At 42.7% G+C, this 21,352-nt stretch overlaps 1 protein-coding gene across 4 annotated transcripts in view; it reads right to left on the reverse strand.

Moving 5' to 3' along the window:
- Positions 1-87: 87 nt before the first annotated feature.
- The window catches only part of LOC128878875 (uncharacterized), a 168,622-nt gene continuing 147,357 nt past the window's right edge, over positions 88-21,352 (reverse strand). For 3 of the 4 annotated variants that reach the window (XM_054127508.1, XM_054127499.1, XM_054127491.1), the window contains 4 exons: positions 20,566-20,734; positions 19,371-19,525; positions 11,953-12,063; positions 89-4,744 (listed from right to left, as the gene is read on the reverse strand). In XM_054127508.1, coding sequence (XP_053983483.1) covers positions 11,963-12,063; positions 19,371-19,525; positions 20,566-20,734 — 425 coding nt within the window. In that variant the 3' untranslated portion in view covers positions 89-4,744; positions 11,953-11,962. Of the gene's footprint in view, positions 4,745-11,952; positions 12,064-19,370; positions 19,526-20,565; positions 20,735-21,352 lie in introns of all 4 variants that reach the window. The other variant, XM_054127518.1, reaches the window with a different exon arrangement.

Below are 21,352 nucleotides of genomic sequence, written 5' to 3' on the forward strand. Positions count from 1 at the left end.
GGTACGGGATTGGTCGCGTAGGTAAAGCGGTCGACTGTGGATCCGAGAATGATTGCTTTTCGAATGTCTCACAATTAAATGTGAAATTATTTGACGGCACACTTACCTCGAAAAGTTAATGCCAACGTGACGTTCAACGGTTTTGATCCTGCAAAACCGAAATTGGAAGCATCGTGCAGAAAAATATGTGTACGTAGGTTCATATACTCGTAGTGTGTACATAGGGAAGGTAAATAAAAATTCGTTCGTGATAAGTCGTTGGAGATGACGTTGGTGATCACGAGTAAATCGAGAAAACTGAAAACAAAATGCTTCTTCGGCGTTCAGGAACAAAACATAAACGACTAAAAAATGGTTTTCGCAACGAATAGTGCAGTTTTCGAGATGTGTTGTGGTTAAGACTATAATCGTACCTCGTCACGACACCAAGCGGACCGTGAAATGAAATTTCATCACGAACGAATTACGACTGAAATGGTGCTTTCGATTCGTTTATTTAATAACTCACAATTGCTTTACATATACAGCTTCGGAGCCGACGCGTCTGGCAGCTTCTACAATTTGTTTCGTGTTCATCTTCTCGGTCTTCTTGCGTGATATTTCTCTCTCTCTCTCTCTCTCTCTCTCTCTCTCTCTCTCTCTCTCTCTCGCTCTCGCTCTCGCTCTCGCTCTCTCTCTCGCTCTCTATATCTTCTCTAAATCGGCTAGGACGCGTCGAACTAGTCCGTCGTAACGTTTTCCCCCGTATTTCTTGTTCCTTTCCTCTCTGATTACAGCGGTGATGTTAATAAGTGCGAGGGACCTTTAATGTATTACATATCTTATCGTATCGTAGTTTTATATAGAAACAGCTATACAACTTATCGCTAACTCGTAGTTGTTCAATTTTTCCGCTATCTCTGAATCCCTCGTTTTCTCACACGTTGCAGGTAAGAGCGCACCGATTTCGTTTCGATGTATATTATAGACAACTTCTTCGCGAAAGGCTTCCAAATAGGTTTCGCGGCAATTAACAAGCAATAGAACGAGAAGCATCGCAATGCTCTGCTCGAGAAATTGGTGGTTCGATAGTGACTTCGCCACGAGTGAAGCGGATCCGAGGAATGCAGTCGGTTGCCGAAAGATTGAACCAGGAAACTGTTGGAAGAATGCGCGATTGCATCCAACTGCAAACAGTGCTTCAGGTTTCGGCGGATCCCACACGTTATTGAAAATACCGAGTCCGTTCGTATAGCGAGATGAACGTTTCCAGACTTTCGAACCATTCCTTCTTTCAGCTGCTATGTGTTTATTAAGAATTTTCCTCGTAATAATATCTTCCATTAACGTCCTAATACGAATACATCGATCGAAAATTTCTCTTCCTACCTTCCTAAGCTCGAATAATTGTAATTGAACTTGTACCGGTAAAAATAGGTAACAGTTTCGAATGATCTGTAGGATGTATCCGTATCGCGAATTAATTCAATGATTCCGCGAGTTATGATCGTGGTTTTAATAACCACAATAAAGCGATAAATAATTACTCGATACCACGTTTGTTTCCTTCCTTCCTTCCTTCCTAACCGAATAAAACGCAGTTTCGGATGTAACGATCGAAACGAAACAAAAACAGAATTTCGAATCGCGTTCGTAGCACAGATTAAATATCACCCCAAAGTAAAATTAGAAAACTAATTTGCGAAAATGGACGTTTTTGGTGAAATTTAGTTGAAAAAAAAAATAGAGAAAAAAGATATTGTTTAATAACGAGTAAATACGTGAAAAAATGGTTGTAAAAGCATAGGTAAAATGTAACCAAGATAATCGATCCGATGAGAAATATTGTACTAAGAGTAAAAAGAGTCTCGGAAAGATAGTCGGGTCGATGGTAAACGAGCTCATTTTCGCTCTAAATAAGGTATTAGAAACGTCGACGTCGAGACGAATACCAATTCCTGCAAACAGCTTCTGTGGCTGGCATTGAAATCGGTGCTCTCTCTACCTGTGCGTCCCGTTTCTTATGAAACATTCATAGGTTAAAGTAATTCGTCCGTTTCGAGATGCTTTTCGCTTGAGACGTGATCGTTTTATCGCATCGCTGGATCCCATGGATCGTGGATCGTATCGTTTCGGTTTTCTCGACGTCTTTATCTATCTTTTTCGCCGATATACTTGTATGTATACTTTATGTATTAGATGTATGGTATTAGATAACAAGAAGGAACGCCATATTTACATATAAAAATATAATCTTATCGCGATCGATCGGACCTACATATATAATACGTATGTATGTATGCATGTATGTATGTATGTATGTATGTATGTCGCGTGCACGTTAACATGTATAGATAAAATTTTCCCTTCAACGTCGTCGCTCGTTCGCTCTGATACGTTTTCGCACATCACATTTTCTTGGCTCTTGGTGAGCAGAGACGGGCAGAATTTGATTCGAAAAATAATAAAAAGCGAATAAAAATCGTGGAGATTGAAATTATTCTCTAAATAAGAATTTCGCTCGTCCCTGCTGAAGAGCTTGTCTCGGTCGGGTTCCTTTCTCCCTGTGTCGCGAACGAAGAAAAGGAAACCAATCGCAGAAACGATGGAGAGTATCGTATCGTAAACCTTGATCGTGACCGCAAGATGATCGTTACTAATCGAACCAGTAACTCGACACTCTCTATCGGCACAGTGGAAATAAAATTAAATAGAGCGAACTGCGAATATACGTACTCAAGTACCTACATAAATATGTATTTACCTATGTAGACATGTAGTACACACCATTTGTATTACGCAAACTTTTAGCGTATTCTCTTTATACGAAGAGATGACTCGTCACCGTTAAGATCAACATTCTTCCGATCGTATTTCCTCCTTTTCATTTTTGAAAATAATTCGAATAGTCCTATCTTTTTTGTAGTACCTGGGGTTTAACTAATGTTTGTCGTCGGTTCAGGGCGCAGTTATCCCCGGAACGAATTTATATCGGCTTAGAATTTCTTTTTGAATGGGGAAACGACAATCTCTCTCGACGCGACGCGACAGGCGGCAGTCGATAAGAATCTCAGCATCACGACCGATTAATTATACTTGGTCCATCCAACATTCTTCCGATCAAACTATTCGAGCATCCACAGAAGTCAGTGGTGCCTCGCGAGATCTGGATTAAACCGAGAGACCTAATGTAGATAGCACGGAGGTCGGATCGGAACTCCAATCAGGGAGCGTGTAATAGTTTACCTGGCGAGTGTTTGCTGCCTCGATGGATCCGACAACTGCAATTGGTGGCCCGAAGTATCGAACCGCGTTCATTGTTGACATGTAGATCGTCTTCCTGGTTGTCAGCCATGGGTGATGACGATAGACGTTTTCTTCAACCTTCTCATTTACAAAGAAACATCATGAAAAGATAACGGAAAATCTACTGCACTCCGAGTGTCCCAATTCCCCTTTATTTACGATTAACGCTATTCCTTTCGGGTTCGATTTTGTTCACAGACGCCGCGAACCTAATTACAGAGGAAATACGATCGAAGCATCGAACGATTCGTCAAACAACCATTGTTCGGTTATTTTTATTTGATTATCAAAATATTTTTATCGAATCGATCGTTTGTATATACTTTTATTTAGAGAAAGAACTCGTTTTATGTTATATATTCGCGTGGCCGATAGTTTACACGCAGTATGACATGACGTTTCTATGATTTTATGAACGATTTCACGACACGTTACGTGTAAATTATTCATCGTATGAACAAAATTGTATGGAACCACTGTTTCTTTTTCTTTTAGAGAAAATTTCTTTGCCTTTACTTTTGGTGCCAATTATTTTTGCGCAAAGTCAGATAACGTTCTGTTTGGATATGTGAAAAAAAAAATTGATTTACCTAATTATTATACATACGTCTGTCGGTGTTAGTTTATAAATGATTTGTCAATGTCTAAATAAAAGTGCATGGGAAAATCAGATGTAAACAAAAATATTTTAATAATGTCCTTTGTCTAGAGTTAGTCTAGACAAAGAGTAACAGAACTACGAATAATCTTCGTGAAAACGGTGTTCGGTCGTAAGACTACATTTTTCTTCTTCAGCGAACGTTCCCAATGTAACCGAGCTTGTCCTTTTCTCTCCAAACGGACGATAAAACTCCATTAAATATTCTCGATCGAATATGATCGCGAATCCCGTTTCCACTGGTTTTACTGCCAGCGTTCCGTGTGTCCTTCGACCCTCGTAGGGACAGTACGTCATCGTGACAACGGACACTAACGATAAGTTTATTCTCGAAGAACCGCACGCGCTCTAAGGCGTGTCCAGCTAAATTATACTGTACAATAATGGCCCACTTTATAACGGCGATCGACCCTCGACGAAAAGAAGCGATTCTTTTCGCGTAGAATCCGTTCAAGATCCGCTGTAGATCTCTTGTCGTTGGAGCGATCAGCGAGTGCATCGAGGATGCGTTACCGATCGATCAAAGAGAGGATGTTAAGAAAGGTAAAAATAATTCACCAGATTTCGCGTGGGTGGGTCGATCGGTCCACGGGCACGGGTGATCATGGTCGAGCGATGAAACACACCGATGCTTAATCCAAGTTCGGTTAATCTCACGGATGATACGCAGCTACGGTGGTGTTGCTCTTGTTCACGCATGACCCGCCGCGCCGCGTTCTCCCGAAATTGAATTCAGATTGCTGGTGTCGCGTCTGTATCCCCGGCGCTGGCTTGATGCTGCGCTGTTGAGAAGTAAATAACCTGCAACCAACGAAACCGGTGCTTTGTTGTATGTACTCTTGTCCATAGATTCGACACGGAAACACACCGATTCTCGGCAGCTATGAGTACCGAGGTCACACTCTAATCGAATTATCGATCACGTTAGATGATACTTGAGCGACTCAAGTATGAATAATCCTACTATATGTGTATCTCTATGTATATGCATATGTATATAGGTATATGCCTACAAGTATATACCTTATATATACCTTAAAAGACAGTTTCACTTTATTGCGCTAGAGCGGAACCTTCGCAACGAGCAACCACGGAGAACGAGACGAATAAAGACGAAACAACGTATTAACAGTAAAAACAAAGGTGTATCGAGATGAGATTCTTTTAGCGCTCGTACAACTTTTTCTTCCTACTTGACGATTATTTGTTGGGGTGTCAACGTAACAACGTTTCAGGAAATAAGCGAGCTTCTCTCGGCTCTCTACAATTGAATCATTCTTCACATTTTTGTCGGCTGAACTTTGCTCGAACAAGCAAATCTTCCTTTCCTTGGCTCGGCTATTACATCGTATAGAAATCACGGACGAGAGAATTGATCCAAATTAACCATTACCAAATAATAATTACTTCATCTGAACTGTTCGAACAAATGTTCTGTTAAAGGGTATACAGCGAACGTAATATACGTGGAGACAAGTTTGTCTAAGTATCCTATATGAATCTTCAGGAGAGGTTACAGTACCGACGAGGACCGACCCGTCGTATATGTAACTTTGAATATGAATATATTGAATACAAGCGCATTCATATAAGCACAAACACGATGAATTGTCGGGAGCATATGCGCGCGTACCAAACGATTGTACGTGTGAATTCAAATGAGCTTGTCCGCGTGTAATGGATATTTGGATAGATAGGGGTGTGTGCACACCGCGGAAACGTCCGACGAGTGCCACTACACGGTTTAAGTGTGTTCCATTTGAATATATTAATTATTCATTTTACATGGCGCATTGCCACCGACGCGACGCGACGCGGTTCGCCGTTCATTGGCCAAGTATTTCGGCCACGATTGAACGTTGATTTCGATTTATTACTTAGGGACGCGTGACGTGATACATTCGCGATCGGTGTGGCTGTAATGAGAACACCGTGGAATCTACAGATTCCGCTGAACCATCGAAATTTTTCCATAGGTATATATGTTCGCTCAATTCTGAAATAGGGTTATTCCAAGTTTTATCGCGAACGATTCAATCTCGATACCGAGTTCATCCGTGGAAATCGATACGCGGCCTTCTCGAACCCATCCATGGGCACACATTTATCACCGCGTCACTGTAGCACCGCGGTAACGCATCGCGGTATAAATCAAACGAAACGTTCGCAATCCTAGATGCACTTGAATTCTGAATACAGTGCCTCTTTTAAACCCAAACGGTCCAACTGTATCCCCGCTGACAGATTTAAAAACCTGGGACACTCGAACAAAGGGTATTGTTTGGCTAACATTTGCGAGAATGTTCCCAATAAAAGGATAATAAATTCCGATTCTAGGCACCAAGCGAAAGAGAAAAGCATTCACGAAAGGCGACCGATATTATTTTCGTATTTTCTTCGCATCTACATGTTTCTTATTTACCGTTATATTCGATGATATTAAAAGGAACATACATACATACTGTAGTATCCGCGCCTCCCATACCCGACAATAAGGAGTCAAATAAGAACACGAAACGTAGGGTACGGGATTGGTCGCGTAGGTAAAGCGGTCGATTGTGGATCCGAGGATCGTGGCTTCGAATCCCCGTGCCTTATTTTTCGTTTAGACTCCTACATATGGGGGCTCGTCCGGGATGGGGGGTTACAGCGGCAGAGGACCGGCCAGTGACGATGAGTCACGATGAACAACAATGCCACGCGAAGGACGGTGGAGCGGGCAACAATGAGGCGTCGAGAGAGAACGAGAGAGAAAGAGAGAGGGGAGTACACTCGCGAAAGAGGGTGCGGCGCGCACTGCTGTTGAGACGCAAAACCCGAGAGAGAAAGAGAGAGGGGAGTACACTCGCGAAAGAGGGCGCGGCGCGCACTGTTGTCGAGACGCGAAACCCGAGAAAACGGACATTCGAGGGTGAATGAATGTCAATTCAGGATAGCCGAGTGTAGTGTCCGCGCCTCCCATACCCAACAATAAGGAGTCAAATAAGAACACGAAACGTAGGGTACGGGATTGGTCGCGTAGGTAAAGCGGTCGACTGTGGATCCGAGGATCGTGGCTTCGAATCCCTGTGTCTTATTTTTCGTTTAGACTCCTACGATACATACATACGTACATATATGTATAGTTTGTTCAACAAAAATCATCTCTATACGTACGTGTGTACAGCACCAACCGACGTGTCACTGCAGATTCAGCGAAACCTGCATCGGCGTGCCACGATTGCAGGATCAGGTCAAGTGAAACAGAAAAAAAAAAAAGAGGAAGAAAATTGAAAATTTGAAGTCGTTCGCACAGTAATCCGATTGACGAAGATAAAGCGTGGTCGGAGACGATGAGAGCGCGGAGGTTATAACTCTTTTAGCGAAGACTTATGATAGTCTGACGAGTGATCGTGATACTTTCATTACGAAATATTTCGAAGCTGTTTGTGCAAAGTTCGTTTACTTGTTTCACGCGTAGAAACTTTCATTTTCTCTTATACAAATTACACTTGGAAAACTATTGATTAATTTCATACCTACACCGAGCGCCGCGGCGCGCCATGGCTCGCGGGAATTCACGGTTCCTGGTGCCGCTTGAAAATTTAACCCGGTTTTCCAATTTCGCGTTTCGTCGTTCAGATGAAAATCGCGATGAATTTGACAAAAACTTTTCAATTGAGTTTGACGATCGACACGAACAATGCAACTTATTTTCGTACCATGCCGCGCGTATGAAACGGAACAATTCTCTCGATGGGTCTTTCTTTGATTATTATATTGGTTAGCTACGCATCGTATATGTAAAGGGTTATAGATAAAATCCCCAACAAAGTAAGGGGGTTCTTTCCATAGGATGTGTACACGTATCTCGGTGTAATCTGAAAATGTTTCAACGTCGATCGTGCGGGTCCAATTTTGCTTCGACGACGCTTTTCCCACGATTTTTATCTACTCGGCCCGCCGCGTTGCTTCACCCAACGCCAACGTGTCTGGAAATTACACGAATATCGATGCGCGAACGATCGACCGGCAGCGTCGTTTTATTTATATTTTCCTTTAAAAGGTGATAAATCGTCGCCACGGATGATACGCAACGATTCTGCACTCCGTTCGCTGCAGTTACAGAATTAATGAGCCCGATGAATGCGCTTGTTGTTCCATCGATTCTCCATTTGCGGTCCATTTTTTTGGCCTATGGCCAGTGTAGAGCCTGTAGACAAAAAGAGGGAATCTCGGCATGGTGGTGTGCGCATGAAAAACGCGTGGCTGTTCGTGAAACCAACGAATCCGTTCAGCTGTGCATTTCGTCAAATTAATCGTGGTCCTAGTTTCGCAAGGTCGATTAATTGCTCTCGTAATGACCGGCCGAACCGATAACTAAACCAAAGAGGAGAATAATAATTGCGACTCGCGCGACGCGTCGGCCGAAGGAATCGATTCCGTTCCAAATAGAGCCATGGTGTCTCGCGTGATAGACGTATGCACAGTTTTAAGCTTATCGTTAGACTTTGTTACCGAGAATCGATTTTCTTTATGTGATTCCAAGAAATGTATAGAAAAGTTTTTATTTTCTAATAGGGAGTGCAAAGACACGGCTTTCTTTCGACCGCGGACTAACAATAAGAATTCGAAATGGCACGATAGTATACTAAAATAGATAGTGGTTCGTTTCTTAGGATTCGCGGTTGCAACAATAGAGAGACCGAGGAACGGATAATGAAACTTGGATAAAACCTGGATCTAATTTCTAGGGTATGTCCGATACACTCGCGCGTTCGTATCTGTTCCCCTTTTTATATCGAAATAAAACGACAGAGAAACGTAACTTGCGTTTTTCCGAGGTAGAAATTTCAATCTCACGGTGAAAAAGACACGGTAATTGCTTTTACTCTCGCGTTTAACACGTTGCCTTCGTAAGTTCGTAACGTCTATGTCGGAAAGTGAAAATCCTGGAAGAGAAAACATTCTAATTTCGCGTACACATTTTCGTTCGTTTTTACGGTACGCAGTTCGCAAAAAGCCACAGTAATTTCTCGCTTCGTACCGAGCTTGTCAGAAGAGTGATAACACGTGGATGTTCTCTGGATCCGTGAAAAATAAAGAAACGACCTTCTACATTAATTAAGTTCAAGTGCTTGCGGGGGAACTTAAAATTTTTAGCGTCTAAATTAAGGAAACCGCAATGCCCGGGAACGGTTTCAAACGGCGTGGCACGGCGTTCCGTGCGCGTAAAAACAGAGTAACTCGTTCCGAATAGAAATTTTTACGAAATTTGTGAAAATCACGTGTCAAATAACGGGATATCAGATTCACTTGCCGAATGTATAAGATTTTCTTAGCGAGAGTTTGTAGAATCGCGATCAGGGATTTTCATTATTTTTTCGATGAACCGGATCTAGCTAATAGAACAAGTAGAAGTAGTCTGGGCGCAGGATTTAACGCTGAATCCGCTCTGCTCACTTTTCCAAGGTTAATTACCACTTGGGCACCCGCTAATTGACAGATTCATTCTGGCCCTTTATCGCGATTATGAGCAATTGACTGTAGAAAACGGGGTTACAGTTAATGCCGAGCCATTTGTCCTCCATCGTTCCCGGTAACCGCATTAAAATTCCACTCAAACTTTCGAATCCAGTTTCCGGTGTCGATTTCAATCGTTTCTAAGTTTCGTTGGAAACTTGGTTGTTGCACGCGCGACTAGGTTTGCTTCAGGTTGCAACAATCGACGAAACAAAAATCTTCTCTTTAGATTGTTGCTGGCGTACCTCTATACCTGCAATGCGTGCAACATTCGTCGATTCAACAATTTAACAGTTCGAGCCTTTTTTTTTTTTTACTAATGAAAAGATGTGCGCGAGTGGTCAAGTCGAGTATCGTTGGCACTCTAAACAAAGGATTTTCGTCCAAACAATATTTACGAGTATTCGCGCGCAATAGTCCAAGGATTACCTAATATTCGCGAGCGCCGGGAATCGACGGAGAACGATGAAAATTTATGAATTCGCCTTAAAGCCGGTCTGTGTCTCTCGAGATAGCACGGCTCGTTTTGTACTTGGATTAAACCGATGAATCACAACCGTTAAACCGTTTACCCCGCGGATCACTGTTTTCCTTCGCATTCCTTCGTTCTTGTACGAATACATACCAATCAAGTTTTCTTCGCTAAAACGAAATAACATAACACGGCGATTTAATCAAGATTAAACGGTTAAATGTTTGTTTCACGACTGGGAAATATCTCGAGCGACGCCGACACCGACGTTTCGACGAACGATGAGCTATGAACGGACGGACGGATGCGACGTCATCGAGGTTCACGCAGTGATCTATGGTAACTGATAATGAAAGCACGGAAGGCGAGATAGATACCGCGTTGCAAGCTAGGCCGCATAAGCTATAGTTTCCGCGGGAGATCCGTCGCATGGCGGCGCGGGCGGCACCCCAGCTTCCTTCTCCTCTGGAAGCATGAAATTACACCGTGGCTATTCGCCATGCGAGAATTCCCGTGATCGGAACGATAAAAGCTTAAATTACGAATATCGGTTAATTCACGAGCTGTGTCGGGCTCGATACGTTTGCGCGTGGTCGCACAACGGAGAATCCGTCGTTTCTGAATGTTTCTACTAAATAATGAATCGTGCCGTGGCTAGACGTGCAAATTTTATTTCTTAATATTTCTTTTAAAGAATATTTGCGACAGAAGAAATTGCTGTACATACGTTACCAAGAAAAATTCGTATTCGTAGTTCCCATCACGAGGGAATAGGATTTAAGGTCGCATCTGGTATGCGCAGTGACGTGTGAAAACCGTGAGACAATTTGTTCCTCGTTAAAGCGTCACCGTATTCTTCCGGTTTCGCATTAACCCGGAAACTTGGCGCAACTTTCTTATGACTCGATGGGCTTTCGAGCAGCCCAGACTCTGGAAACTCATCTGAAACTCGGATTAGGGTATAATGCTAAAAACAAATAAAAAAAAAAAATAAAACGGTAAGTGTGCACAGAGAGAAAGCGACATGTTCGTTGAAGAGGAAAGCAAACCGGAAGTGGAAATTTCCACGAAGGCGTCGCGCCGACGACGGCGGAACACTTCGAAAAGATAAAGAGAAAAAACATCGCGAACCGCAATGAAACGGATGGAAAGTTTGTTAAACAACGAAGGAAGTAAAAATACGACAACGAGGCATCGGCTGGCGAAAAGTGGACGAAAAGTGAACGAAAAGTGAACAACAAGTGGACCACGTGAAGAAATAAAAACACAGTTTCAAACGGAGCTTTAAATTCTGGACCGAGGAAGGGTTTGCCTTTTGGTAGGAGGACTGTGAGGACAAGGTCTGATTCTGACACGTTAAACTGATTATGAGAAGAATTAATAAAGCGACACGAGTGGAACGATTTTCGAATCACCGAAGAGGTGGAATATCGAACCGCTTTACGACATGAGGAGTCATGGCGTTAATAATTACGGAAATCCTATAACGCTTTCGTTTTCTATGAATTTCTCCATTCTCTGAAATTATCCTAAGATTCGACCAGACCCATTCGAAAGACAGCGAAAATCTCTATCAGATTCGACCAAGATCGCGCAAATCCTGTAACGCTTTCGTTTTCTATGAATTTCTCAACAGTTCTCGCGAGAATCTCGAAGGACGTAATAATACTCGACCATCGAAGTAATCGTAGTTCGCAAAAACGGTTGCATGAGAACGGCAGCCTGTTCCCGAAGAGTTTACACACCAGCGCATTCATAACATTTTCGAGGAAGACCATATCATTGAATTCGACAAAGTTCTCTTTGCTCCTTGAGTCAAACTCTGCGAGGGATGAAATTGAAATTTCACTGAAATTTCCATAGATTTGGATTTCGAACGAGTCAACTCGGATCTCCGATAACGAATTCCTCGGTGATCCGAATAATGACGATAATTTCTCGATCGAAAATGTTTCAAATCGCATTTTATGCGTAGAAAAATATCTGCTACTTCGTTTCAAGATATTTTTTCGTTAGACTCGAGGAATCGACTCACCTTAATATTGTCATCTGGAGAACACGTAGCTCATCGTTAAGTGAATTAGCCACAGGTTCAGAAATGCCTTGGAAACTCCGTTTCCATCGTGCACAGCGGCCGGCAGTTCTCCTAAAACAACGGGAGAGTGGGAAATCAATTCAAAGAATTACGTAAACCTAAGGAGATGATGTTTATTTCATTCAACGATATCTATGGATACACAAATGAATTTTTAACTCCGGAACTATTAGCCGTATCGAGTTTTCATTTCGTTTTTTTTTTCATCGAGAGAGCGGGAGAGGCCCTTTGGACTAAATTTTCTCTTTTACCGGAATACCGTTTTTGACGATGTTGCAAATTTCTGTTTGCACAAATGACTCGACATTTGAAACACGAGGAATTGTTTCGAATTTTTACATTACAAAGGCGTCGCTGTCGTTTCGTGACGAGGGATCAATAGCGATCATAGAGTCGCGAATTCGTAAATCACACAGTGGAGTACATGGTACCGTAGGTATTTTATTTTCAAACGTGGCCGGCGCGTGCGCGGCGACAGGTTTTGAAACGCTTCGCTCGCGTAGTCCGCGCGCGGCTGCTCGTGCCGCCGACAAGAACACATTTGTCATTTCATTAATGGTTGTTCTGTGTATAGGTTTTCTGTCAGGCACAGCCCGCCGCAACCCGCCGCAGGTTGACGTATTTTGGTGGCGTTCGTTTAATCGCTCTTCGACCGAGTTACGTTTCCTAGATAATAGTTGGAGGCTCGGGGCTTTCATGAAATTAGGCAGTCCTTATTAATGGTTGTTGCACCGCGAGCGGCCTGTCCCTTCTCTCCTTGTGTACGTTCCGTTAACAGAAAGTGTGTCGGTCGGCTCAACTTGAACCCTTTGGCGCGGGTCAGCCTTGCGTCCAATTTGTCGCCAATTTTTCACTAGGAATTTGGACAACGAATTATAATTATCGATCGAGGTATAGGTACAGGTACTTTCGTAATTTCTGTTGAGTGTGCGACACGAGAGGCAATTGTGGCAGAGATACGTTCATTTCGGATGGAAAGTTTGATTGTTTGTTAGCTTAAAATCCGAAGAAACGAAGAACGGAAGAGAAACATGACTCGCGACCAACGAATGCTATCGAAAACTAAAGAGATAAATCCCGTTTCGATTTCGGAGACGGGACATTGGCGTGGAGAATTGAGAGATGAAAGAGGCGTTCGACGAAACGCCGGAAGGAAGAAAATTCCGAGAAGAGAAGGAAACTGAGTAGACACGTAAAGGGTTCCAACGAAAGACGCGATAAATTCCTGAAAGAAAACGAAAGGACAAAGATGCCGCGTACGGCCGGAAAAAGGAATCGAGAGAGACAAATTCTGGGGCGATCCTGAACACCCGTGCCGGAAGCACGTTTTCTATCAGAGTCTCGCGATGCCGCCGCCGACGTACCGGAAGGTACGTGCCGCCGCGCCGTCGGCGTCAGCGTCGATCCTTCGGAGGAATCAGACAGCCGATAATGACGAAAACGGAGCTGCGAAGCTACGGAACCTCGACACCGCGCGGCTGGGGATATTTTTCCAACCGGGAATCTCTTGAATCTCGGACACTGCTGATTAAGTTTCATTTCAATCTGTATTGGAATTTTTTCTCCTGGTACAAGTTTCGCAAGCTCAACCACCAGCCGATCGAATTATTATAATTATCTTTCGTGGCTGAAGACTCGAACAATTTCTGGTCGACGATATTTCTAGGTATAAACTTTCTTGTTTATTACAATAATCAGTGAGTGGAATATCTGCGTAATCGAAGAAACGATTCTAGCGTTACAATTAATCCTCTTCTCCTCTCATCTACGCCGTGTCGTGATTGAAATTTGACGAAATGGATGGAACTAACTCTAGAAAAAAAAAAAAGAAAGCAACCAAGTGCGCCGAGTCACGATCAATTGGCTACAACAAATGCTTCGTTAATCAATGAACAACACCACATTCGTCGAACAATGTATGCGCAGCTTGTTGTCCCTTGGCTGTTCATTGTTATTTCGATTCAGCCCGGTTGGTTGCATTTCCTGTGCGCTGCCGAGTGTTCCGCAGCCTCCGGGACGAGAGTGCACGTAGCAGAACTTCCTATTGACCACTTCCTTCCATGTTGCTCCAGAGTCAGGAATCCCAATTCCTAACCCCTGAACCTAGCGAGACGCAAAATTCTTATCTAGATATAATTTTCGAATAACGCGAATGAGATATATGTACACATAATACATATAAACCTAGTACATCTCGCTAATTTTAACAACACTACAAATAGCTATACACAACTTACCAAAACGCGAGCATTCCAAACTTTCGGACGGTATCGGTAGTGTACCAGTTTGGAGAAACGAAAACGTTTGTGTCATTTCTTAACGTTTCACTGGCAATGAGATTAAGAAATTGACACAAAGTGACGTTGATCGGTCTAGTCTCATGCCTGAATGCTTCGGTGAATCTACTCTTCTTTCCTTTACGAGTATTTCTCTTCCAAGTTTTCGTACGATATGGGGAAGCTTGTTTCGGCGTTGCGAGATCTTAACTTGGAACTTCAAACCACTTTGCCGGTTACTTTTCAAGTGTAACCGAGAATTCGTTTACTTTCACGCTGTTATGTCTGACTTGTTGACTTCTGTCGTACGCAACCACCTTTTCGGATTGCGAATTTCAGCGTACAATGCTCCCGTCCGCTTCTCTTATGTATGTATGTACTTGCGTATCACCTGCATTAAAAGACGATACCGAGCCAAATGTCAAGGAATTATATATTTGAGAAATAATCGATTCTGTACTGTACGCGAAAGAAAAATCACTGTTAAAGCATGTTCAGGAATTGAGTTGGTCGCAATTTAATCAAGCGGAAGACGAATTATCGGGACCGCGGTGAAGTTTAATTAGACGTAGGCGATGATTCCCTTGCACCCTTCGACCTTCGATTCGCCTCGTGACTCGTGGCAGCGGCCGAGAAAGAGAAATTAGTGGATTAAGTCTCGACGCCACCAACTTGGTCTCCTTCGTCTCGAAAGATTCCTCTTGGCGAGCGAATGTCAGCTCTGGCAATGGCCTGGTAAGCTGCCGAGATCCTCGACACCTCGAGGATCGTGAAATAAATCAGTCAACGGACAACCCTGATCGAACCTCGATCCTCTTGCTCTTTTCTTTGATTATCGGGTTTCCTCGAATCCCGTAACGTAACGTACCTACATACACGTCTAGTAACTTATTTCGTTTAAGAGAAGAGTCAACGCGAGACGCGTTTCTCGCGTGATTCTCAGAGGTTTTATTACACTATATTTCTTGGTACTTTTTTTCTATATGTATATAATACAATATATCATCACAACGCGCACTTCATCACACGCATACATACATAGGTACGTACAAATGTTTCAAATTTAATCACATTGAAACGTCTCTCTTATGCCTTAATAATACGCCTTAATAACGGATTTTGATAACACATGAATTTTTCATCGTTAGAAATATTAAATTCGTTTCGACCGTAAGTTGCATCATTAATCGGTAAAGTGGTATCGGTATGGTTTACTTGATCGCCTGTCGAATTAATATCAAATTCCCGATATTTCCGTAAAATTATCCATCGAGTAAATACTTTTCCTCGATAATGAATTCGTTTACGTAAATGTAATTGTGCGTTAACCATAACGAGGTTCCAGTTTGAATCGCTACAGATCGAGTAACACTCTCGCGTTTAAATTGTACAGCGAACGTACGGTTATTAATAAATCGGAAATAAAATCGTTGCGAAAGAGAGAAAAGAAAACGTCATCAATTCTAAATTCTACTTGAAACGTTAACATTTCATACACATCGTGGGTGAAATCCAGTTTGATCAAAATTTAAGTCACCCTACACGATACGCGAGAAACTTTCTGGTGTTCGCGCGAGGATCAACCACGAGGATTTACGCGTATTAGGGTGCTTGCCCCGGTTTCTAGTTGGACCGGTCTCCTATCAGTGGGAACAATGCCGTAAAACCAGACGCTCCCACTTTTATAAGTAGCTTGGTGGCCGTGGAGGGCCAAGTAATTCGCAGTTGGTGGTTGCGTGTGCCCGATATCGCGTTACGTAGCGTTTATGTCTGGGACTTCTCGCGCTCGTCTCGCTCGGTCGCGACACGGCTGGCCCGATGTTGAACCAATATCGAGCTCATATCTTTTAACTTGAAGGATCTCCTCGCGCGAGAGTCACCGACATGCGTTAAATACATATTCTCAACGGAAGGATATCCACGTCGTTGATTACACGGATGTTTGTTTCATCGAAGAATTATTATTATATACACGTATGTAGAATCGATACAAGCGTGAGTAAAGTATGCTTCGAATATCCCCGCCTCGGAGAATAATTACCAGTTTTCCGACCGTTGATAATTAATCTCCTTATGCGAGATGTACCAGACTCTGCCTGAAATTGGTCTAATTGTCTAATTGCACGAATTACCTAACGAGCTTTGAGCAATTAGGATGGTCCGACGATAGTTCGACGTTCGGCAAATTATAGGAGCGCTTGATCCGCTCGCTCTCTATTGTCTCCTTCGCGTCTTATCCGTGGCTAATACAACTTAAAGTAGTTGTACCCTCTTAGCCCCTAGCCCTCTCGTAGAGTCATACGACGCGATTTAGACGGAGGAATAGAAAAGGGTCCAAAGTTTCTGGAGACATTTTCAAGGGGGCACGCGTTATCGTCGGTTGAGCAATCGATACCTGTAGTAGCTAGTTGCAATGCTGACGGAACGCTCGAATGAATTTCGGCATGGACATGGCGTACACCCGGAACATGGCTGACAAGGACTGGAAACGTCAACCAGAATTCAGGTCAGACACGTATTTCAAATTCGTTCCAGAGACGATCATTGGATTATTCGGGTCGTTAGAGCATAGACTTGTTTCCAAATTGTAAGTCGCGATGCACTCCCGTTAGATAATTTATCCATGCTGTATCACGCTACAAGTAGCGATCTATTCCGTTCAGTTCTACAAATAAGTCTTCGTATGAAATTTTTACTTTCAAAATCTGTTATACATATACGGAAAATGTTATTCGATCGAATCCATTTTATACCTTCATTAAAAACGCGTTATCTATGCTGTGAATATTATTTTTATCGTGATAGTGTGAACCATTGGAAATAACCACGCGTGTAACTACACACACGGAATCACTAGATGGAATAAATGTAACGACCATGCACGCATAGATTGGAATAAATCATTTTATTATTAATTTACCAAATAATCAAATTAATTATGCCCAGTGGCACGTGTATTGTCGCCGGTATATTTAATTCACTTGGTATTATCATCGAAAATTCGTCAATGTTATCGCTAATCAGTTTACACGTCCTACTAATTGAAATCCAAAGCCAAGCTACATATTTATGCTGGTATGGACGAGTCTCTACGAATTGGCCGTACCTCTGATAAAAGTTGTCAAATTTTCGGAACAAAATATAGAAAAGAACGGATTCGAGAGTCGCGAGTCGGAAACCGAAGAAAGAGGTCAAAGTAATTCGATGGCGGATTGCCTTTCTAACGATCAGATTAATCTCGCGTTATCCCTCAGTTACTCCCAGCATAGCGGCATAGCAGCGACGCCGCGACGCCGACGGTCGGACGAGATTTGTAATTCCAACGAGGACGACGGTTATTAAGGCTTAAGTTAAAGACGATCAGAGCATCGAAATGATCAGCTAGTGAAACTAGTCCTTGCTTGTGATCCGCCCATCGACATCGACGTCGACGTCGATGTCGACGTCGACATTGCGATCGCGGTGGAATTTCGAGTAAAAGGGCTATATACCCACTAGGACAATATCTACTTTCCCTGTACAGAAAAGGTGAAAGTGATTCATTTCTGTAACCATAAATATCTGTTACATCTACTATCGCACAATCGAGCCAAGAACATAACAAGGTGCTTCTTTCTTGTATCGAAAGCGGATGGATCTCTGACGAGAAAGAGCTTTTCCGTGAAAGCTCTCAACTCCTTTCATCCCGAAAACGTGAGTCCCGTTATAATGTCGACGGGCGGGTGTGCGGATTCGTCGCGTTCCCGTGTTCGAAGAACTCGTCGTGATACGTGACTCCGTTGATGCGAAAGCACGTATTGTCGCTTTTTCTCGCGGATGTTCGAGCATTTCTACTCTCGTCGTCATTATCGTTTTTTTTTTTGTTTCTCGATACTCCGAGCCTATTTTCACGAATCAAACTTCTAAAGTGAACATTAAGACAAGTATTTCACTGTTAAACGACGCGACGCCGACGTCTCGAATCTTAGAATCTTAGAATGGGCTGAACGTATCGAAATTTCGAAGTGAAATTTTCTATTAAAAACATCGTTGATCATACTTCTATTCGTTTCTTTCAGCACAGCGTCGACGTCGGCGTCGGCGGCGTTACGATCATCTGGGCATAAAGGAGCGCGAGTAGCTGTATGGTCGAAATGTCACCACCTAATTGTAAGAGAAAAACTCGACGCGCGATAAATCGTACCCCAGGGGGACGATCTCATTTTTTACAAAAGTCATTTACTTTTTATCCGCCCCTCGAACGCTTTAATATACGATCGCGCGATTTGAATTAATGAATTTTCCAACATGACCGCGAATGCCGACGGCGAAGGCATTCAATTTTCGTTCAAAGGTGTTCGATCGTTCGATGGTAATTAATACCTACTAGTGCGTATAAAAGGGTCTAGCAGGATAAGAATAGGCAATCGGCCCCCATCACAATTTTCAATGCTATTATGTGCCGTACAATGCTTTTGACCTAAAACATCATCCCACGAAGTTTCAGACCGTTATCTCCCCGTTTAAGGGTAATATGACTTAAATTTATTATTTTTTTTCTCGGTTAATTTCAGATATTTAAATTCTGCAAAAACGAAAATATTCCTACTTATAAACTGCATCTCATATATTTTTTCAGAGTATTTTTTAATTATTAGGGGTATAAAATAAATCGTTTCTTTTTTTCGGGTGGTAATTGGAAGCAACACCTACCAAAAAAATCAGGAATGATGATCGGTTATTTAGCTGACACATGTAAAAGTTTCAGAACGGTCGGAGTCCTGGAACATGGTTAAATAATTCAAAAGAAACAAAAATCCCATGCATTACGCCATATGCATTAATTTTTAATTATCTAACCATGTGCTCTGACCGTTCTGAAACTTTTACATGTGTCAGCTAAATAACCGATCATCATTCCTGATTTTGTTGGTAGGTGTTGCTTGCAATTACCACCCGCAACAAATAAATAATTTATTTTCTACCCCTAATAATTAAAAACATATCCTGAAATAAATATATACGAGATGCAGTTTATAGATTTCACGAATGAACGCTGCCACTATTACCCACCCACATATATTATGGAAGTGAAAAACTCACCGTTGAGTACGTGGACCGCGATAGTCGTGTTGGCCTTTCCGGGTACCACGCAGGTGTAGTTGCCAGCGTGCCTAGGGGTAGCCTTCTCGACGATGAGGGTGCTGACGATCACGAGGACCTCCTTACCAGCCGTAATCTCCGTTGTCCTGTTCTCGCTGGAAACGAGATACCCTTGCGTGACCCACATCGAGCTCGTGTACCTGTATGCATCTCGGCCGTCGCGTCAGTGTCGGCGTCGGCGGTAATAAGTGTCAGTGAACACGGATACGCTACGTATCCGCGTTACGGTCTGGAGAAAAGTAGCGAAGAAGAAGGTGGGGGCGGTATGAGAGGGCGGGACCAAGAGTGTTGGCTCGTTTCGCGGATACGGTTCTCTCTCGAGCGGGTTTCGAGTCTTTTTTGCGCTCTACTTGGAGCCCCTGTGGTTGATAATTTCATTAACGTCGCTCGCGGGATCGTCTTTCGCGAAATTGCTTTCGGTCGATGGACCTTGTCGCGTGTGCGCCTCGAGCTCATGCTAGATTACAGTGCGAGCGTAGCGATGCTCCAATTGATTTCCGAGTTGCAGAGCTGGGATTATCGACTCTTCTTTCGCAAATAGGAAATTGGTTGCACGGCAAACGGAATACAGTACGTAGACGTACTCTCGATGCTTCGCCCATAGAATTTTATCCTTTTTCAAGATAAAATACGCATATTTGTATTTTTCTACAACGCAGAGTTTATTTCGAGGTCGAATTTGAAAAATTTCACATTTTAATCGCAAGTTTTTTCCAGAAATTTAAGTTGACGTACGGCGAGAGAGTTAGTAGTAATACGAGAATAAATTTGCATATTATTGTATAAAGAACGATCATGCGATGAAATTTATTTATCTTTTCGAGCACTTTTATCCGTACACGCAGCTGCTGCGCGAAGAAATATGGCGAGATGGAAATGGAATAGCGCTCGTATGTTTCACGTAGCGAGATAATATGGACATCTATGAGAGGAGTTTGGATTTAATTGTTGTCCGCTGTAAAACGTAAAATTACCGAAACCGAATAAACATTATTCATTTTCCACCTATCTGTTCATCCACGTGTACGTAGCTACATACAGGTACAGTTTGGATTAAGAATTGTATTTTGTTGAGAAATGTTCGAGAAATATAGGAATCGCAAGGATGAGGCTTAATGGAATCGGTAAGATTTACCTAACGTCTTCGGTGAGCGTTTCATCTCCTCTAGTCCAAATTACGGACTCCTTGAGGACTTCGAGGACATCTCTGGCTTCGCACTTGAGTTTCAGAGCACTTCCTGCCTTCAGGTGTCTTTCTTTAGGCACTATTCGCCCGGAATCGTCCGTTATTGTTAATTCCGGCGCTGCAATTCAAAACAGGTCTTCTGAATGACATGCTCGTCTACCGTGAAGACGAGAACAACGAAATTGTTTATTCGTCGCATTATACATATGCATAATATTTTTATTTCGATTTACGAAACATACAAAAGATAAGATATAAGTATTTGAAAATAATCATTGGAAACGAAGGGTTAATTGAGCCCAAAGACGATAAACATTGGACGTTTCTACGTAAGAAGAATTTCAAAATCAATTATTTGCAACAGAAGTGTTGAATGTCTTGTCGTTGGATGCGCAGAATCGTAACGATAGGTTCCATCGGAAACCAACAGAAACAATTATCGGAACTCTGTCGTCTTATCGAGGAACCAACACCGTGGATGACAAATGGGACAGGGATGGGAGCGTGTCGGTACGTGACCGGTCATCAAAATTAGGCTCGAGCGAAAGAAGCGAACACATTTGTTGCACGAGGCTGGCAGTCTCGAGGTTTCGCGAAGGAAAATCAACGTCGAAGGCGATCCTTGTTCCTTATACGTAATCTGGTGTAGAAACATTTCAAACCAGTCGATTTTCGAGTAGAATGCGGACACGTTTCCGACATGGCCGTTACTGCAGCGTCCGTTAGGACTCGATGC

Source organism: Hylaeus volcanicus, chromosome 1 (genome assembly GCF_026283585.1).
Source record: "Hylaeus volcanicus isolate JK05 chromosome 1, UHH_iyHylVolc1.0_haploid, whole genome shotgun sequence".
In the NCBI taxonomy this organism is placed as follows: Eukaryota; Metazoa; Arthropoda; class Insecta; order Hymenoptera; family Colletidae; genus Hylaeus; species Hylaeus volcanicus.